This window comes from Osmia bicornis, chromosome 15 (genome assembly GCF_907164935.1).
Source record: "Osmia bicornis bicornis chromosome 15, iOsmBic2.1, whole genome shotgun sequence".
Classification (NCBI taxonomy): Eukaryota; Metazoa; Arthropoda; class Insecta; order Hymenoptera; family Megachilidae; genus Osmia; species Osmia bicornis.
The window spans coordinates 8,101,477-8,121,880 of NC_060230.1; the positions used below are offsets into that span (position 1 = coordinate 8,101,477).

The following is a 20,404-nucleotide window of genomic DNA, read 5'->3' on the forward strand; positions in this document are numbered from 1 at the left end:
TATTTGAGTGATCAAATAACTGGGAAAGATTTCTTTTTATTGTATGTTGTTTTTATTTCTTTTGATGTACTGATTAAAAATTGTCGATTTTTTATAAGTTAAAGTTATACTTCAAAGTATAAATATATTGAAATTTCCTAATATTAGAATTATACAAAATCCCTACTATTATTTCTTCATATGTAATGAATAATTCATGTATGAAGCATAGAATAATCTTTAGATCGACAATTATGCTATAAAAATAAATTACGTTAAATTAACATTTGCGATTATCAATATTATGTACAGATGTATGAAATTCATTGAAATAAATTGCTAAAAAATGTTGATAATGATTGTTTAGGATATGTATCCTCTGCATCACTTTTGAAATAAAATTGATATCGATTAATCGATTGATTTAAATTACAAGTCTGTGATTTAAATTGATTTGAAATACTCTTTTAAAAATATCACTTTATGATGCTAGAAAGCTAAATTGTCAAAAATATTATAATGAAAAAGATTATTGGGGAAGCAATAGGGCGTTAAAGAAAAATTATATACATATATTATATTATTAAAGTTTTCATAGAACATGAAAAACCGAAATGTGTTAAGGGAATAGAATTAGAAGCGAAGTATTTATCATACATGTTCTTGGAAAAAAAGAACACTTTAGACTAAAAGAAATGAATGAAAGGTTTAAAAAGGGTGTATCATTGAAATTGCCCGATGGATGAAAATGAATAAAGAGTACTGAGTGAACATAGTGTTAAATCCCGTGGTCGTTTTAACTCGAGAACGACAGTAGCGCCGTAAGGATAGTCCGTGTTTACAGATTCACCAGTGAGTTCTATAACGTCACGTCAAAAAGTGCAACAAATTTCTACTACCGTTTACTATGTAAAGGTGCGTTTTTTCCTTTATACAAGTTTGACGCAATAGTTAGTGATAATAGAAATCTTTTGCGTGTTACTGTACGTTGTCAGCTAGCCGGTTGTTTCGTCTCAAAGCAAAATTTAAAAGGTTTTCTTTAATACGGTAGTGCTAATCGTTAGGATGGTCGCCATTTTGTCCGGAGGTGGCCCGGTTGAGTGAACGGGGCGAAAATAGTTGCTCCCTGGACACCGAGGATCATTGAAATTACATAGGTACCGGTTGCGTGGAATCTTTTCACCTACATTTTGTCAGCGAAAGAAATCTGACACTCGTAAAGGAGGTGTGCATGTACCAAAAAAAAAAAAAAAAATTGAGATTCAGTTTCGTCGCCGCTCCGACGTTAGTCCTTTGTAAGCACGCCGTACACGTATTTTCGCGTAATTCCAAGCTAATTTAACGACGATCTCTCGCGAAATTCTTTGATCAACAATGCTTTTCTGTCAACTAAAAGCGGGTCTGGGTTAGTCGCCTCCAAATTAGAATTTTTGACGGTTGACAGTTCGGTACGTTTGACGATACACCCGTGAAATAAAAAGAGGTGACGAGAGAAAGAGATCGAAAGGAGTGAGAAAGAGATAGAAGAATAATTCGCGACATGACATCGTACCTTTCATGAATTGCGAAATTCCAAAAAAATATATATATAAATCCTTAGATATGATTATTAATTTCGTACTGGTTTTCTGCGGCTCAAGTGAACTATTATCGTTTATGAAAGAATTGTTCTCGTTGGTCAGTACAAACGATTGGAATTTGTCGGCTGAAACCTTAGCAAAATCATGCTGTCATGCGATTTACCGAATGTGGGAGATGTTTCTTGTTATCTATGTTTTCCTGTGTACTTCGTTAAATTCATTTTCTTGTTGTTCAGCTATGAAATATTGACGCTACCGGTGTTCCTCGAGATCAGCTCGAATTACATAGGACTTGTCTTACGGATTTTTTCACCGTTCTAATTTTCCATTCAAGTCATCTTCAAAACGGTTTTTTTTATTCTCTACGTTTTAATATAGTTTCGGTTTTTCGTATAAATATTTGTGTAACATTGAGTTATCAGTTACAGTTAATTTATTATTAATACATGAATAATAGGTGACTAAATATTTAATAGATATAAACCTGTTACAAAAATGCTTTACAAGTATATACATATATCCTGAAACATATACTGGTAGATTTATATCTACTGTTATTACATTACAGTATTATATTTAGTTGAAACTAAAAATTGCCTTTGATCTTTTCATATTTTTGGAAGAAATTGTAAAAATCTTAATTCATCGTGGAATTTTAATTACTTTGTTTCAGATAATGTAGGTATAGTTTATTCAAACAAGGCCTTTAGGGTATAATTATATTTAATGTCAGTGAATGAGTTGGATGATTGTTATTGGTGGTGTGATTATCGGACCAAAAGGTATTGAGACAATTGGAATATAGCAAAGAGCACACAAAATGACGATCGCCACAAGAGGCCAAGGAGTAGGCATAGACCCTCCTGACAGCCAACAAAGTACACAGGTATGTAAGATTACACAGGCGTAGAAGATTGTACTTCATCGTTGAACTATTTTTCTACATAAAAAGTTTGTATTTGTTTTTAATTTATTTCGTTTTACACAACAGATGCACAGTCCACCTGGTCCGCAACAGTTAGCTGACACAATGTCAGGACTTCAACTCACGGAGAATGTGGTACAACCAGATTGCACCAATGATACATTAACTACAGTAGAGGATAGTAATCAGCTTCACGGGGAGCCTGATTTTCCTATTGCAAAACTGAATATGCTTCATGAAAAAATATCTAGTCCACGATGGGTTGTACCAGTTCTACCAGATCAAGAGTTAGAGTGCCTGTTACAAGCCAGTATCGATCTTTGTAAAAAAGGTTGTTACACAAAATGAGCAATTTTAAATTTATAGCCGATAACATTGAAATAAGTGTAACATCGATATATACTTTATCTAGGAATTGATGTACAAAGTGAAGCATGTCAACGCTTTTTTCGTGAAGGACTCACAATTTCTTTTACCAAAATATTGACTGATGATGCAGTAAATAGTTGGAAATTAAATATTCATAACTGTATTAATGCAAATTGTGAGCGGTTAGTGGAACTATGTGTCTTGAAATTAGACGAGGACTGGTTTCCTCTTCTTGATTTGCTGGCAATGGTTTTTAATCCTAGTAACAAGTGAGTTAAATTTGCTTTTATATAATAGCAGGTATATTTTGTCTCCGTCAGATTAATTTATGAAATTCTGTTTCAGATTTCACACATTTAATGCTGCAAGAGTTTCAGAAACTGTTCCCCCTGGCAGTGATATTCCCGATGAAGAACTTTATGCACGGCCACCTGCTGATTCAAGAAGTCCTCGTGGTTGGCTAGTGGATCTTATAAATAGGTTGATGAATAATATTAACCAGTTTTTGATAATTCTATTTTCAGCATATAGCATATTAAAGTTTTCTCTTTGTTGTAGGTTTGGAAGTCTTAACGGATTTGAAATTCTGCTCTCTAGATTTCAGAGCGGTCGAAATTTAACAGTACCAGTTATTTATGCGTTGATTAGACCTTTTGGTTTGTGTTACGAATTGCTTACTGTTCACACAATAGTTAAATATCTGATGCCTATCGTGGTAAGTATTTTGTAATTAAATTAAATATCAACCTCGTCTAGATCAATGGCATCGCTACATATTTCAATATACAGGAAATGGTGTCTGTAATTTTGAATAATTTGACCGATGAGGAATTAAAAAAGGAAGCGAAAAATGAATCAAAAAATGATGCGATATCAGCCATAATCAAAGCCTGCAAATGTTTGGTATCACGAGTACCGCATCAAGATGAAATGATTAAAAATTTGGGAATTCTGAGATTGAAAATGATTTTAAGACTTCTACAAATTTCTTCGTTTAATGGGAAAATGAATGCATTAAATGAAGTGAATAAAGTGATTACCACTGTTAGTTTTTATCAGCATCGAAACGCGATTGTTGAGGAAGAAGAATGGCTTACCGCAGAATGTATGGCTGTAAGTAAAACATTTATTAATCCTTATATGATTTCAAATTTAATTTCATAACAAATACTAAGTGTACGAAATTGTTCCGGTTGTTTAGAAATGGATAAAAGAAAATGGAGTATTAGAAATCGTCTTAAGAGATTCGTTACATCAACCTCAGTATGTTGAAAAGTTAGAAAAGATTTTACGTTTCATTATAAAAGAACGAGCATTAACTTTGGAAGATTTGGACGCTGTTTGGGCGGCACAAGCTGGAAAACACGAAGCAATTGTAAAAAATGTTCATGACCTACTTGCTAAACTTGCTTGGGATTTTAGTCCTGAACAACTTGACCATCTGTTTGAATGCTTTCAGGTGTTTATTATTATCCAATTATAGTTCTTTTAACTACAATTATTATTACGCATAACTTAATCGAAATGTTCGTTATTTCAGATGAGTTGGAAGACTGCTAATAAAAAACAAAGAGAAAAATTATTAGAATTAATTCGGAGACTAGCAGAAGACGATAAGGATGGAGTAATGGCACATAAGGTGTTAACTCTTTTTTGGAATTTGGCTCATTCCGATGAGGTGCCTACAGAAATAATGGATCAAGCTTTAAACGCTCATGTAAAAATCCTTGATTATTCGTGTTCACAAGAAAGAGATGCTCAGAAGACAATTTGGTTGGACAAATGTGTGGAAGAACTAAAAAATGGCGATAAGTGGGCTTTACCTGCGTTAAAACAAATTCGAGAGATATGTTGCCTTTACGAACCAAATCCACACATTTCGTGTCACAATCAACGGAATCATCATTACAGACAAGATGTTATAGAACGACTTCAAGCACAACATTCGGCAGTAATTTTAGTGACCAATAGTTTAACAAATTATATGAATAAAATGAGACAATTAGTTAAAGAAAATCCAGACATTGATGCGAATACTTATATGCCCGATGGTCGTTATAACCATATTATGCAGGTGCAAGAAAGGCTTAATTTCTTACGTTTCTTGTTGAAAGATGGTCAACTTTGGTTATGCGCCGACCAAGCTGAACAAATTTGGCAGTGTTTAGCAGAACAAGGTGTATTTGTCTCCGACCGTGAAGCATGTTTCAAGTGGTTCTCTAAATTAATGGGAGATGAACCAGATCTTGATCCGGCGATAAATAAAGATTTTTTCCAAAATAATATACTCCAACTAGATCCAACATTACTCACAGAAAGTGGTATCAAATGTTACGAACGATTTTTCAAAGCTGTTAATTCGAAGGAGGGTAAATTAAAACTGAAGAAGGGAACATTTCTTATGGATGACGTTGACCTAATTGGTACAGATTACTTGTGGCGAGTAAGTGATGTTTAATATTAATCGTATCAAGTTGAACAGAGTGGTATAATTGCTGATTGTGTATGTTCGTGCAGGTCGTAACTAACAGTCCTGAAGAGATTGCAAATCGGGCCATAGAACTATTAAAAGAAGTAAACACTAATTTAGGGCCACGACTACAGTCATCAGTTTTGGCATTTCATGTAACATATATTGGGGAATGCATGGACAGATTAAAGGCACATTATGACACTGTGTCGGTTTTAAGTAGAGTATACCTCGAAGGGAAAGAGGAACGTGAAGAACAAGTGTCAAATAAGATTAAAATAGAAGCTATGAAAATGTGTCGTGTCATGAAAGTGTTACAGGAATACATAAACGAATGTGACACTGCATTTCCAGGAGAACGAAAAATATTGCCATTGCATAGGTATAGTTATTTATATTATTAACGAAAGAAGGGTAATACATATTTTTCCCTCATAAATATGTTCATCCTATTTGATTACAGAGCAGCTCGTGGGAAGCATCTGTCTCTTATACTTCGTTTTGCAAATCCTGCAAATCGTAGTGTAGATGACATAGATATATTTACGCATACTAACGACACCTTGGGATCATTAAGACGACAAATATTGCGCAGAATTAAAGCAAATGAATCAAATGTAAAAATTGACTTATTTCTTAATGGAGAATCGTTGGAGCCAGCAGATGACAGAAAACTTCTTTCTCAACCACCCTTCAGGGACAAAATGGTATTTATTTAATGGCCCTAAGCTCTATTGAAATGTACCATGTAACATGATCTAAAAAAATTACTCTTTTATACAGCTGTTATCTGCAAAGTTGGGCCAAGTAAACAGCAATATGCCAAGTTCACCAGATAGTAGTTCAGATAGTTCCGCGAGTTCTCCGCATCACCCATACGATGGGCCAAATGTAGAAGCAGAGAATAATCTACCGGGTGTGGTATGTTAACATTTCGCTTATAACGTATAATGAAATTAAAAATAAATTTACGAATCTGTAACCTTACGTTTGTTGCAGGTTATGTCCCAAAGATCGCAATACGCTACGTTTTTCTTTCAATTGGCAGATCTTGGATGCACTCTTCAACACGCGCAATTACGTGACGGTGCACGAAATCTTCTACAATTGGTGCCACCGGATACTCTCACTGTATCACGGTTACAGTGGTTATTTGGTCATTGTAAAGATGACACCTTGGATAATGCTCTTTGTAATGATCAAAACACTACAGTAGATGCTTTATTTTTTACTGCAAGTCCTAGCCAAGTTTTATACAATTTAGAGGTAAAGTTTGTTTAATATATTTCTGATTGTTTATTGTAATTTTAGAATCAGACGATACAAGAATTAATTTATTCATATTTTAGGTTTTATATAGTTTGTTAATGCCAGCATTAGACCCGATGTCGGAAAGAGCGTTTGAATTTCAGTGCAATTTTATCAAGAGCGGTGAAGCTGGTGTTATTCTGGAGATGTTAACGAAAAATAAATTTTTACCAAACGCGGATGAAACCACGAAACGTGCAGCGTATTTGACCGTGTTGAAATTATGCAAACTTTTACTTACGATAGTTGGCAACGTAATGGCTTGCGTAATGGATGAAGTACAACAAGCTGGAATATCTGAGAATCACGATAACCATACTCATAACAATCGTGGTCCGGTGGCAGTTTTAAAACAGGCATTACAAAGTGTACCAAATCAAAACACGGAATATATGTTGAGAAGCGTCGCAGCGAAATTAGCTCAACATTTAGCGCGTCGAATGTTGTGCGGAGGAACGGAATCAGACAAATGTCGGCATCTTTTTATGCAGGCCCTTTCCTGGGAGCTACCGAATGTAGCTACTATTCGTGCCATAATTAGGCTAGCATGGGCGGCATCCACAGGCAATTTGAACAACATAAACGCGTCCGCCGAGACGCTTCACGTGCTTCACGAGACAAAGGAAAAGGAAACGTCAAATAATCCGGACAATAATGACGTACTAGTGTGTAAGGAGGCACTGGAAATTTTGACAATCGCCTTGGTATTGAATCCGACCGCGTTAGAATCATTATCAAGGGACAATATGTGGCACACGTTTTTGATAGACCTTGTACTTCTAAGTACGTCGAGAGTGATTCGAATGGCCGCGGCTGAACAATTTTTTTTTATATCGACGTGGTATAGCAATGGTCATCAGCCACTGTTATTTGCAATAACGTTGCTATTCAATGTTCTAAACACCACTGTTATGGAACACGCGAAACAGAGTCACGAGTACTTTCAACTTTTGTGTAGATTATTAAATTATGCACACATGTCCGGATGCCCACTTTTAACAGCCGAAACATTGCTGAACATCGAGATAGCTTGGTTGAAGAAAGTGCGAGACAACGTTAAAGAAACTGGAGAAAGTCAAGTTGACGAGGCTGTCCTCGAAGGGCATCTTGGTCTTACTAAAGAGCTATTGGCTTTTTTACCTCCGAGTAAAAAGTATGAACTTGGTTCCGATGAGAAACACGGGGCAAATTTAATCAAAGAATTGGTCGAAGATTTTGTATTTCCTGCATCGCGTCTTATGCTGCAACTACGTAGCACTGGAGAGCTAAGTGCCACGCAAGCGAGCCCAGTATGCACGACTCCTCAATCAACTAGTGCGGCATTTGATTTACTTGTAGGTCTTTGTGTAGGCTGTGTACCTAACATGAAACTTCTAGTCACAATGCTCACTGATATGTTCTACTCTGAGAGAGACGAACCGCTGGTAGAATGGGATTATTTACCACCGGTTGGGCTTAGGCCATTAAAAGGGTTTGTAGGTCTGAAAAATGCAGGCGCGACTTGCTACATGAACTCAGTATTACAACAATTGTACATGGTTGAAAGTATAAGAATCGGGCTACTAGCCGCGGAAGGTGCAGCGACAGATTTAAACGAGGATTTCTCTGGCGAGGAAAGAATCGAAGGTGAACAAACGATAGAGGCGAACGACAACGATACAAACGAGGAGAAATGCGGAGCGGATGAGTCTAGAAAAGAGTATAATATTGGTATTTTGAAACAAGTTCAAGCAATCTTTGGTCATTTAGCTTATAGCAAATTGCAATATTACATACCCAGAGGACTTTGGAAACATTTTAAGTAAGTAGAATTTTCAATTTCTCAATTAAATCACGTGTACAGATAGATTAATTGTACTTATCAATGTTTCATTGATTGACATTCTAGACTTCAAGGCGAACCTGTAAATCTTAGAGAGCAACAGGATGCGGTAGAATTTTTTATGAGCTTGGTGGAAAGCTTAGATGAGGCATTGAAAGCCTTAGGGCATGAACAGATAATGAGCAAAATTCTCGGTGGTTCATATAGTGACCAGAAAATCTGCAAAGGTTGCCCTCATAGGTACCTTCTTAATTCTTACATTCTCCTTTTTTCGGTAAACTGTAATACCGCATTACATTATCTTCAGATATTCCAAGGAAGAGCCGTTCAGTTTGATAAGTGTGGATATCAGAAATCACAGCAACTTACTGGATTCTCTTGAACAATATGTGAAAGGAGAATTGCTGGAAGGCGCAGACGCTTATCATTGCGACAAATGTAATAAAAAGGTAGAATTGAGAAGTATTTAGATTTTTATACAAATGAAACGTGCAAATTATATCCAAAGAATAATGCCACTGAGAATTATTTTCTTCAGGTTGTGACGGTAAAGCGATTATGTGTAAAGAAGTTACCACCTGTTTTAGCGATACAATTAAAAAGATTCGAATACGATTACGAAAGAGTTTGTGCTATAAAATTTAATGATTACTTTGAATTTCCAAGAGATTTGGATATGGAACCTTATACTGTTTCGGGACTTGCTAAATTGGAGGGAGAAGTTATAGACTGTGATTATGAAGAATCAGTGAAAGGAACTTGTACTAAATATCAATTAACTGGTATTGTAGTACACAGTGGTCAAGCTAGCGGTGGTCATTACTATTCTTATATTTTGCATAGGTAATTAAAAGATTTACAGTTAACAATTATTTATACGGATAAGTTAATTGTAATGTTCATTCGTTAGGCAAAGTGATGGCACTGCTAAATGGTACAAGTTCGATGACGGCGATGTTACGGAATGTAAAATGGAAGAAGAGGAAGAAATGAAGTCTCAGTGTTTCGGTGGTGATTATTTAGGAGAAGTATTTGACCACATGCTCAAACGAATGAGTTACCGCAAACAGAAACGATGGTGGAATGCTTATATGTTGTTTTATACCAGATTAGATGTAGAGGATAATTCCCTAATGAAAAGTGTTAACGAGTTATCATTGTGTAAGTATTGTTTAGATGTTATACTTGGAGAGAAAAATTTACTCATTTATTATAATAAAAATCATTTCATTTTCAGATACGAAACTAGGAGTTATGAAAATGCCCCCAGCTATCGAATACAGTGTCAGAAAGCAGAACATAAAGTTTATGCATAATCGAAATCAATTTAGCGCAGAATACTTTCAATTTATCAAGAAACTTGTATCTTGTAATCCTCATAATATTAACAGACAAAATATGAACGAGAAACTTGTAAGTTTATATCAAATCAGATTTATACTTATACTTGCAACGTTATTTATCAAGAGTTACAATAATTTTTCCAAATTATTATTATTGTAGAGCCCTGAACAAGAAGAACTCGCGATGCTGTCTGTACAATTGTCGTCGAGATTTCTATTCTACACGGGTTTCCATACTAAAAAGACATTGCGTGGTAATGCAACGGATTGGTACGATATTGTGTGCCATCATTTGCGCAGTAGTAAATCAGTACGGTCTTGGTTTGCTCATAACGTCTTATTTAATCATCCGCATAGGTACCACGTTTTCTTGAGCATATATGCATGAGTATAGGAAATCTTGATACTTAACGAAAAATTAATTCATTGTCTTTAGATTTTGCGAGTACCTTTTGAGCTGTCCCAGTACAGAAGTTCGAACAGCTTTTCTCAAAATTTTGGTATTTCTTGCACACGTTTCCCTGCAGGATGGCCCATGTGTGCCGCCTAGTCTAAACGCACCAAGTACGTTTTACAATTATATTTGAAAGGAAATAGCTATCCAATACGTTAGCCGACCCCCATGGTCCCGGCAAATTTTTATCCCATGGAATCCATAGAATAGGCCGCCAAGATGATCTGTACCAAGTTTTATCCAAATCGATTAATGGGAACATGGTCAAAATGGCGGCCAAAGTTGACCCTTTTAACATGGGGCTCTATGGGGAGTGGTCGAAATCGTGCTTTCGGCATCCCAGTTTCCGGATATGTTAAACTAGACGATAATACCTTTCAAATGAGCCCGTGAGCGTCAAAATCGTCAAACGGGAACTTGGTCAAAATCCGCTGAGTAGTTTGGTTAGAAATCGGCTTTGAAAATTTTCTTCATTTTTTCACAACGGGTTTTGACCAAATTCCCATTTGACGATTTTAACATAGTTTAGTCTAGTTTAACATATCCGGAAACAAGGATGTCGAAAGCATGATTTTGACCTACTCCTCATAGAGCCCCATGTTAAACGGGTCAACTTTGGCCGCCATTTTGACCATGTTCCCATTAATCGATTTGGATGAAACATAGTACAGATCATCTTGGCGGCCTATTTTATGGATTCCATGGGGTAAAAATTTGCCGGGACCATGGGAGTCGGCTGACGTATTGGATAGCTATTTCCTTTCATTTAATGAATATCTTATAGAAATCAAAGATTGATGTGATGATTAATCATATATACAAATGTTCTTTTTCTATATTTTTCAGCCATACTTTTGGATCCAACTGCCACGCTTAGTGATCATTTATTGCACGCTGTTCTTTCTTTACTTCACCGTGAAATATCAGATCATGGCCGTCATCTATCACATTATTTCTCTGTGTTCCACACGTACGCGTCGCTTGGTCTTGCCGAAAAGGCTCAATTGCTTAAGGTAACTATCATTTTACATATGGGTTATAAATAATATTTAGATTGTTAATTGTATCCGTTATTTCTTATCGTAGTTAAATGTTCCGGTTACGTTTATGTTGGTCGCAATTGACGAAGGACCCGGCCCTACAATAAAGTATCACTATCCCGAGCTAACTAAATTGCATCAAGTAGTTAGTATGCTGATACGTTGCTGTGACGTATCATCGAAAGCACATTCGAGTCATGCACAGTCAGGAGTAGCGCCTTTACCAAATCCATATGGTGACCCAGCATGTCAAAACGAATATCTGATGCCTATCCAACCGCTGGCAGCAGATATTCTTTTTGTTAAAAACAGGTAACGTTTATTTAACAAATATGATTAAAGTAAGAAGAAAAAAAAACAGAAACATAATGAGATAATTCATCATTTTTGTCCATAGTTACATGAAGAAACTAATTGAAGACGCTGATGTTAACGTTACCGAGGACATAGTGAAATTACTTCAATATTGTTGTTGGGAAAATCCACAGTTATCACGAACTGTTCTCAGTGAATTATTATGGCAAATTGGATACGCTTTTACTCACGAGTTGAAACATCATACGGATTTACTACTCGCCATGCTTCTAATGGAAGATTCGTGGCAGACGCATCGTGTTCACAATGCACTTAAAGGTACGAATGAATTAAACTTAAAACTTGTTTAAATATTTTAAGGGGATGCCATTTTTCAATCAATTATAAAACAATTATAGGCGTTCCAGAAGAGAGAGAAGGTTTATTCGAAATAATACAGAGAAGTAAACATCATTACCAAAAAAGAGCCTATCAATGCATTAAATGCATGGTGCAGTTGTTTAACAAGTGCAGACTTGCACACGAACTTCTGCATCACAGCCCTGAATTGAAGAGGAAATGGATACATGCCATTGAGTGGCTTCACGAAGAACTCAAGGTATAAAATAATAATATCAACGATTGTACAAAAACGAGGTTCGCATAATGTACAACGTTAATTATATTTTTCAGAGACCATATGCATCAACGGCTCCATATACTCATGCGTATAGCAACTGGTCTCCCCCAGCTCAGTCTAATGATTCCACGAATGGATACATTTTGGAGCGTAGTAACAGCGCGAAGAAAACATTAGAGAGGGCATTTGAACTTTATCCCGACGATGAACAAGAAATGGAAGAGGATACGAGCGAAGATTGTGCCGAGGAAGCTGATAAAGCTGAGAAAGTCGAGAAATATCAATCACAAAAAGGATCGAGACGTAATTTAATATGGGGATCTATAGGGTGAGATTTTCTAGATTATTTGGAATAATTTAATTTTGCAGCTATGATTATTTTAATACCGATTGTTCGTTGTTCTTTCCAGTTATCCTGACGTTACTGTAATACAACAAGTGCAAGAGGAACAACAAGTTCGAACTCAGCCTAGACCGTCCCCGGTTCACAGCCCTCTATTCACCCAGGTCACGTTCTTTCCACAAGCTCCTGACTTAGATAGTCCACAGAACTGTGAGTCATCGCAAAATACCAGCCAGGATCCATAATGAACGCTACATACTGACGTTCTACCAAGTTGCTGCCCCGGTGAAAACGTTTCAATGTACGTCGATGTCACTGCGCCAGCAGCTTGGTGTCGAACGATTGAGACATCTGTACAGATAAAACTCGCAGATTTGTTCTTTTTTTTTTTGCAACTGGTATTCACGAACTTGCATTTTCAATCTGTCAGTTTTACCGTGGACAGTTACTTTCGTAAGTGATACGAGTGGTATAGCCATTTGCACCATTGAGAAAAAAAAAGAACGATGTTAAAACAACAACAGGCGATTACTAAATAAGAACAGAATTTCTATGTATTGATCGAGGCAAGCAATTCATGTCACGGTTTCTTCTTACTCCTAACGTTCGTGCATTCTTTGTTTTATTATTATTATTATTATTATATTATTATTATTATTATTATTATTCTCTTTTTGCATCTATATAATTATTTGGGCTTTCGAATTTGAAGAAGGACGTTTTGGTAAGAAGAGAATCCTTTGAAGAAACGCTAAGAATATTACTTGCCCCGATTAAAGCATACGAATTCGAGTGTAAGAATACGATAAGATTGTAAAAATGTATAGCGAATAGTGTTATGGAATCCCGTCTCTGCCGAATGGAAAACAAAGGTATAAAAAGAAAAAAAAAGAACATAATTCCCGTATGTCTATGTAAATTTGTTACTAATAAAAAGTTAAAAAATGAAACTTTCTAACAACCGACAGATAAGGCTATAAAGAAAAGAAAAATAATAATACAGTAGCTTCAGATTGAATTGGAAAATAAATAGTTCAAATATTTACTATGCATCTATGAATATGACTATTTTAGTCTTTCAAGACGAATGAAACGAAAAGAATTTTTTTCTTGTACTTAATCTCGAGCATCAAAACGAAAAAAAAAAGAAAAAAAGAAAGAAAAAGAAGAAGAATCGCTTCTTTATGCAGTGATTTGCACTGTTTAAGGATTCAACATACACCAATGATGCCTCCCATTGTGCTTTCTTTTAGTTCATCCAATTTGAGAGAGAAAAAGAAAAGAGTTGTGCCTTCGATATCGTGCGACTCCGTTTATAATTTTTAGGTAGATGTTTAGGAATCTTGTTGCTTCGAATTTGATTGCTTATAGGTCTTTTCTGTTACGTTTTGATTATTCGTGAGAAACTGTAAGAAAGAATTTGATAAAATTACGCGAGATCCAAGTACGTGGTGCAGAGTCATTTAAAAAGAAATTACGAATAGAAAACACTCCAGCTAACGACGGGATATTTCTAAGTTTAATATGCGGCAGATGGTCAGGATAGTCAGCCCTATTTTTTTTTTTCCTTCAAGTAATAAGGAGTCGCGGTGCCGCGAGAAAGAAAATAAGCCTTGTTCGAAGTCCAAATTTTTACAAAAGAGAAAAATAAATAAAAGGAATTGAAGAAAGCGTGACGGTAGCGACACAAAAGGGTATGGAAACAAAAAAAAAAAAATAATAATCACTAATTTGTATCGTTCTAAGATACGATCAATCGTTGAAATAAAAAGAGCTGTGGTCTTTTCGCCTGTAATGTGTAAAGTAATTCATAATTTTCAGTGTCGGTAAGAAAGGAACTATTTTTATTAGTTGTGCTGCTCGTTCTACGAGTATAAAAGAAGAAATACGAGAATTAACGAACAGGAAACCGAACGAACCATTCTTTTTTTTTTTTTTTTTTAAATTTATGAACTGGCCATAGCTTTTGATTTATTAAATAACATGTGTTATATATATAGATATTATATAAATAATACTAAAGAGAGGAGTAAAGAGAGAAATAAAGAAGTCACGTAAATAAATGGAGAATGCGAAGCGAACCGTGTGTGTATACATATAGGAATTCGTGGGGGAAAAAAAAGTAATGAGAAAAAACCAACGACTATGTCAAGACACCAGGAAGTAAACGACATATTGATTATTGTTCGTATTTATCAAATATCCACGTTAAACAGTGTACCAAATTATATAATAGCTACTCTATCGATTAAAATAATAATAATATTAATAATAATAATAATGGTACCTAATCTTACTCAGACATGTACATACGCAACTGCTTTTTATATGTGATAAAAAAAAAAAACGTTATTATATTCCTATTATACATTGAGGTTAGTAAACGCTATTGTAAATCCTGGTTTTTTGTACACAGACTGTATGCTAAGTTCTAATTCTTTTGTTAACGGAAGAGAATTGTAGTCTATAATTATTTAATAATTTAATTATATCGGTAAAAAAAGTAAGCGTAAAACACGTCTTGTATGATATACATATATATGAACAACTTGATTACTTTCAAAAAATCAATATCACATTTTAACCCATTAATTCCCAAATATCGAAAATATATTATTTTCAAGATAGACGTTCTATTAACAGGCAGAGCTGTCTAACGATAAGAGTTATAGGGGTCTGAGGCAGATATCAATATTCTTGAAAATATTTAATCAGAAATCTTGAAATCTATTCTAATAAACCTATTAAGTAACTATTGATACGTAACACGCGTAATCTTATATTTCTCATTTATTGTAAAGTTTTATGATAAATATAGCAGAGCGTAAAACGGCTTTTCAAAAGAAAAATTTGTTATTAATAAATGTGAAATTTATTTTTCGATAAATAAAATATTATAGTAGAATTGTAAAAGGTTCAGCCGTTTTAAAAATCCTTATTTTTCAGAATAATATACTATTACAATATTTAAGAGATAATCTCTAACCGCGGACCGTAACTGCCCGGTTGCCCTATGTTAGGGGCAGCTCTGTTAACACGTTAACTGCCGCTCACGCGACATCGCGTGCGCGATCGTCGACATTAAGGCAAATAAATATTTATTTATAATACTAAAATAAAAATTTATGAAACTGGTTATTAATGGGTTAAGTGGTCGAACTTCGAATGTTTTGTGTCCATGTATCTGATTGCTATAGCGTTCGTGTATTATTATTATTTTTTTCTTCTATTCTTTTCTCTCGTTTCCTATTTTTTCGTTTATTCTTTCGAACGACCGATGATGATGGAAGGTATACATATATAGAAGAGGACACGAAATGTCACACAGCCAGCACATGGTTCTAATCGAACGATATAAAACAAAACTATTCTTCGAATTATCGTGATTTCATCGAACTTGTCGCGTGCACTATACCAATTATGCTATCACGAATATGTGTGCTATAAAGTGACGGATCCACGAGAGTCGATCAACATCCGCAGCCATCTTCATTGGGGCGATAATAGCAAAATTCAAACGCGCTCGATTTTTGTAATAAATTAACAACCAAAAAGCGTCTCTTTTTGCGAAGAGCATCTGAAAGAAAATATTTACGAAAAAAGAAAAAAAGAAAAGAACAACGAGGAATCAAGGAACATCACGAGTCAAAAATCAAAGGCAAATGCATGTGAGGAAGGAAATAAAAGTATATCTACAGCTGTACAGTTTAATATGCTTAGAAAAGCGATGCGAGAAAATTAGGAAAAGAAAAAAATATATAATTCGAATCTTACGCGGTGAACTTTCTCGAAACGTGAAAAAAAAGAGGCACCCCCTCGTCGATGTTCGTTTAGTTTTTAGTTGTAAACGGTAATTTTATGTACTAACTCGATCGACGCTCTAGTCAGTAAAATAAAATAAAGGAGATTAATGAACCTCGTTCGATTTAGTAGCGTATCTCTCGAAAGTTCTCTCTCTTTCTCTCTCTTTTTTTTTTTTTTTAAACAACGATCCTTTGTTTCTATCGCAAATAAGAAAGTATCGAATGCAATTGAAAATTGACGTTTCTGTAACAAAATTTTCCAACGAAATTAATAACTTAATATTTCGCAGCAAAAACATACACGTGCGATATCGAAATACCCTTGACGCCGTTATTCGACCACTTTTTCTTTAATGTTTCAACGTAATCTTGACCTTTTCGTACAGATATTTCATTTTTTTTTTATCAAATCGGTCGTTTATAGATTAAAATCATCAGATTAACAATTTACTATAGTATCGTAAAACCTTGAAAATGAGATTACACTTTTCCCTATGTTATTTCGAAGTCTAATTAAGGAATACCTTTTTTCCGTTTGATGAAATGTTCTTAAAAGATTTGTCGTTTATGATTGTAATTTTTGTAAGAAATGAGCAATTTTCACCGCAACGATCAGCCTGTTAACGAAGCGAACGGTTTCATTTCCTCGATGATGTCGCGTTGGAGAATCAATGGAATCGCGTCATTCGTCGACGTCAAAATGATGAAAGAGCCGTGATTGCAAGGAAACTTAGTTCTTAGATAAGAAAGAGTTATGTAAAGCTGAGAGAAACCGTGGCTCCGATGTCTGGAAAAATTTTCTATCTACCACTCGTCCAACGAATGTCCATCGAACTTGATAAAAGAAATAATAATAATAAAAAAAGAAAGGAGAAACGATTACAAATTTCGCCAGACATTTCTAAAAGTTATTGATATCAAGCCAATCGGACTTTCTAGCTGAAAGATCCTGTAAAAATTGTGTATATCTGTTGTTCTTTGCTGTTTGTGAATTTTTGTTTGTTGCGTAATAGAATTGGTATCTTTTAATTTATTTATTATTTTTTTTTTAATACACGGTTATTATCGTTTGGTTGAGTTCAAGAGCGAGAGCAAGAGAGACAAATGTTTTGCAACGAGACTCTGCAATTACTTATATCGTATGATATACAAGTTCAACAGACAGTGCGACGACCATAAATGCGTCGAATTTCAAAGAGAATCATTTGTAACAAACCTATTATAAAATTGATCACTTTCTCTGTATTTGAAACAAAAATAAACCGTATCCGCATCTCGCTTCGAGACACGAAAGAAAATTGGAATGTCGAGTGGAAAGTACACAAAGTAGATAAATTTTTTTTTTATCATATGAATTTGTAAGAATCAAAATTGCTTTATTTTTCTCTAAGGACAATCGAGTCAAGGAGAGGACAGTATTGTATATCACCGAAATAGTCATAGATCATTTAATTTTTTGCTGTCCTATATTAGGACGAATCCAAGTAACAAGTTTCTTGATAACGATGTTTTCTTACCTGGACCTCGGGAAGAAGAAATTTTAAACAAATATTCTTCTTCCTTTTTTTTTACTAGCTACGAGTGGCAAGATAATATTCGCAGGACGAATATATTTAAAAGAATGTTCTTCGAGGCTGCTTTCAGTATGTTACCGTATGTATTTCAAGGAGCTGCGTCGTGAATTGAAAAAGAAAGAAAGATTGAGGTTAGTCCAATATTCTAAACGTAGACGAGTCAACCAACGACGCAGCTTCTTCCACTGTTCACGAGATAATAAATATCACGAACACTGTGTACGTGTGGTATGTGTGTTTTTTGCTGTAACACTGTCGTCATTGTTCACTTGCATTCGCCTATGGTTCTTATATTACCACCCAGGACGCACCGCACGCGTCCTATGCTGATACAATACACGACGCACCGTGTGCGTCCTATGCTGATACCCAACACGACGCACCATTCGCGTCCTGCGAGAAAACCGACATTAGTCAACAATTAAAAAGATAAGATCGTACGAAAGTAAAAATGTGTGAAAATTGAAATTGACATTGAAATTACACGTATGAATAACCAGAAGAAATGAAATGTATGTACCGACTCCTGTGGATCTTATCAGATCTCTTAAGCCGGTCGAGATCCGTGCTTTTTCCTACCTGAACAACGCCTGAAACAGGACGATCTAGCTAGTTCTTGGTCGCGTGCTGTTAAAATTGCTTTCATATCGGGCCGAGATAAATCACCGTGCGTTGATACCCTTGAACTCATGGTGCTTCAACAGATTGTGCCTCGCTGCTTAGAGACACGGCTTAACCGAGCCTTTCTCGTTATTCATCCGTTCGAAGCGTGAAACGATTGCGAATAGATCGATGGATGATAACGATCTCTTGAGTCAGCCCGTCGTTCCCTTATCTAATTACAACAGAAGTCTGCGAACTTCGAACTTCTCCGTCTCCCCTCCTCCTCCCCCCCCCCGAAATTGCAGAACAATCGCGTTCGTTAAAGACGAAGTTCAAGTTTCGCGCGTGGTTACGTTCTCCTCACGAGATCATCGTACGATGAAGGGTAACCTTAAGGATACGCGTCAGATATTTTCCTACGACACTCGTTTGGGGAAAATTGTAGGGGCTCGAGAAGGATGATTAAAAAGAATTTCTTTGCGTCGATTTATCGATGGCTGGAAGAGTCATTCTCGGATTTTAACCTTTTCGTCACTAAGAATGGAAAAATTATTTAATTTAATACGTTCGCTGTGGATCCGCGTTACACTCACTTAATATTATTAATATTAATATTATTTCTACTTATTTCCTTCGCCCGATGAACGTTGGGCCATCAATTCCCAGCGAATGTGTTAATATTATTTTTATTTACGTATTTCAATTTGATATATCAACTATAGCTACAATGAAAGGGTTAAATTTGTGAATAATTTCCTTTGAATATAAAACTCAATGATTCTTCCATCCTTCTGTCGAGGTAATGAAATGACAGCTCAAATGAAAATACGTATATCGAAAAAGAGATTTCGAAATTCCCGAAAGGGTGCAGAGAAAGAGAGAGAGAGAGAGAGAGAGAGAGAGAGAGAGGATGCGATTAGACGTAACCGAGAAAGAATGTTTTAAAGAGAAAAAGAAAAAAAAAAAGAATCGAAGCTAAGCGATCACGTGGTTTTTAAATCGGCGCATTTACGAGAGCATTTTACTTATTCGAACAAGTTAAACCGAGTCTGTGATCCCGTTTGATGCGAATTAAAGGGGAATAGAATCGATGCGCCCCTTATATATTTATGGTCCCTCGCAGACGTTCAATGATATAAATATTAATTAAGATTGTATATTATCGAGTCGATGGCGTTGATCGATGGTGTTTCCCGAAAATAAGGGGTCGCAGACTTTGGTTCGCCATTTGGGGCCCCGATTACCTAATTTTTTTTTTCTTTTCTCTTTCGATCGAGCGACTATTCACCTCGTGCGTCTTCGGCGTGAAAATGCTTCGTCGCCCCCTGAGAATTTTTTGTGTATTATTTCTAACAGAAATGTAATAAAGTACGGTTTAAACAGACCTACACAGACCTGTCTTTCGTCCCCCATTTCTTCGAGAAAATAATTTTGTTCTTACTTGATCTTGTTTTATTAAAAAAAATTAACAAATATATTTACATCACAATGCAACGCTTCTGACTCCCTATAATCGTCTTTACAAAAATACTTTCATTCTCCTTTTTGATGTAGACGCAGTAGAACGACAGAACATGGTCCGGTTACGATTACCAAAATAGTAAAAAGAAAATTAAACACTAAACAGCGCCGCTTACAAAACCGGCGCGTAATTCAAATGCGCCAACAAATTTTAAGTTAGAAAACGTATAAACGGAACATCAGCTTAACGAAGAACCGAGACTTGGAGGTAATTATGATAACGAGTTGGCTTGTATTAATTAAATTCCTCTTGATATATGTATATCGACTGTGGGAATAAAGGAACATCTGTCCCTCACATCACTTATTACTAGACACCTATAATAATTTTAATTA

At 35.5% G+C, this 20,404-nt stretch overlaps 1 protein-coding gene across 3 annotated transcripts; it reads left to right on the forward strand.

The window, feature by feature from the left end:
* Positions 1-812: 812 nt before the first annotated feature.
* Positions 813-19,931, forward strand: LOC114876528 (probable ubiquitin carboxyl-terminal hydrolase FAF-X). Of its 3 annotated transcripts, none has more exons than XM_029188087.2 (27): positions 813-894; positions 2,233-2,445; positions 2,551-2,815; positions 2,897-3,122; positions 3,199-3,333; positions 3,412-3,568; positions 3,643-3,966; positions 4,055-4,312; positions 4,394-5,296; positions 5,371-5,705; positions 5,787-6,030; positions 6,107-6,244; positions 6,323-6,589; positions 6,673-8,432; positions 8,520-8,693; positions 8,761-8,902; positions 8,992-9,296; positions 9,364-9,614; positions 9,691-9,866; positions 9,957-10,153; positions 10,233-10,360; positions 11,097-11,263; positions 11,337-11,602; positions 11,688-11,923; positions 12,004-12,203; positions 12,278-12,552; positions 12,635-19,931. In XM_029188087.2, exons 2-27 carry the CDS (start codon positions 2,380-2,382, stop codon positions 12,810-12,812), a joined length of 7,773 nt encoding a protein of 2,590 aa, XP_029043920.1. In that variant the 5' UTR covers positions 813-894; positions 2,233-2,379; the 3' UTR covers positions 12,813-19,931. The 3 variants fall into 3 exon arrangements, with proteins under 3 accessions (XP_029043920.1, XP_029043921.1, XP_029043923.1); XM_029188088.2 differs by lacking the exon at positions 813-894 and adding an exon at positions 927-1,136; XM_029188090.2 differs by lacking the exon at positions 813-894 and adding an exon at positions 1,188-1,274.
* The last annotated feature ends 473 nt before the right edge of the window (positions 19,932-20,404 follow it).

Bases quoted from the DNA above. Each gene is read 5' to 3' on its own strand.
- LOC114876528 (XM_029188087.2), top strand. From the start codon at position 2,380: ATGACGATCGCCACAAGAGGCCAAGGAGTAGGCATAGACCCTCCTGAC. The intron at 5,297-5,370 runs GTAAGTGATGTT...ATGTTCGTGCAG, and splicing joins GTACAGATTACTTGTGGCGA to GTCGTAACTAACAGTCCTGA. The intron at 6,590-6,672 runs GTAAAGTTTGTT...TTCATATTTTAG, and splicing joins AAGTTTTATACAATTTAGAG to GTTTTATATAGTTTGTTAAT.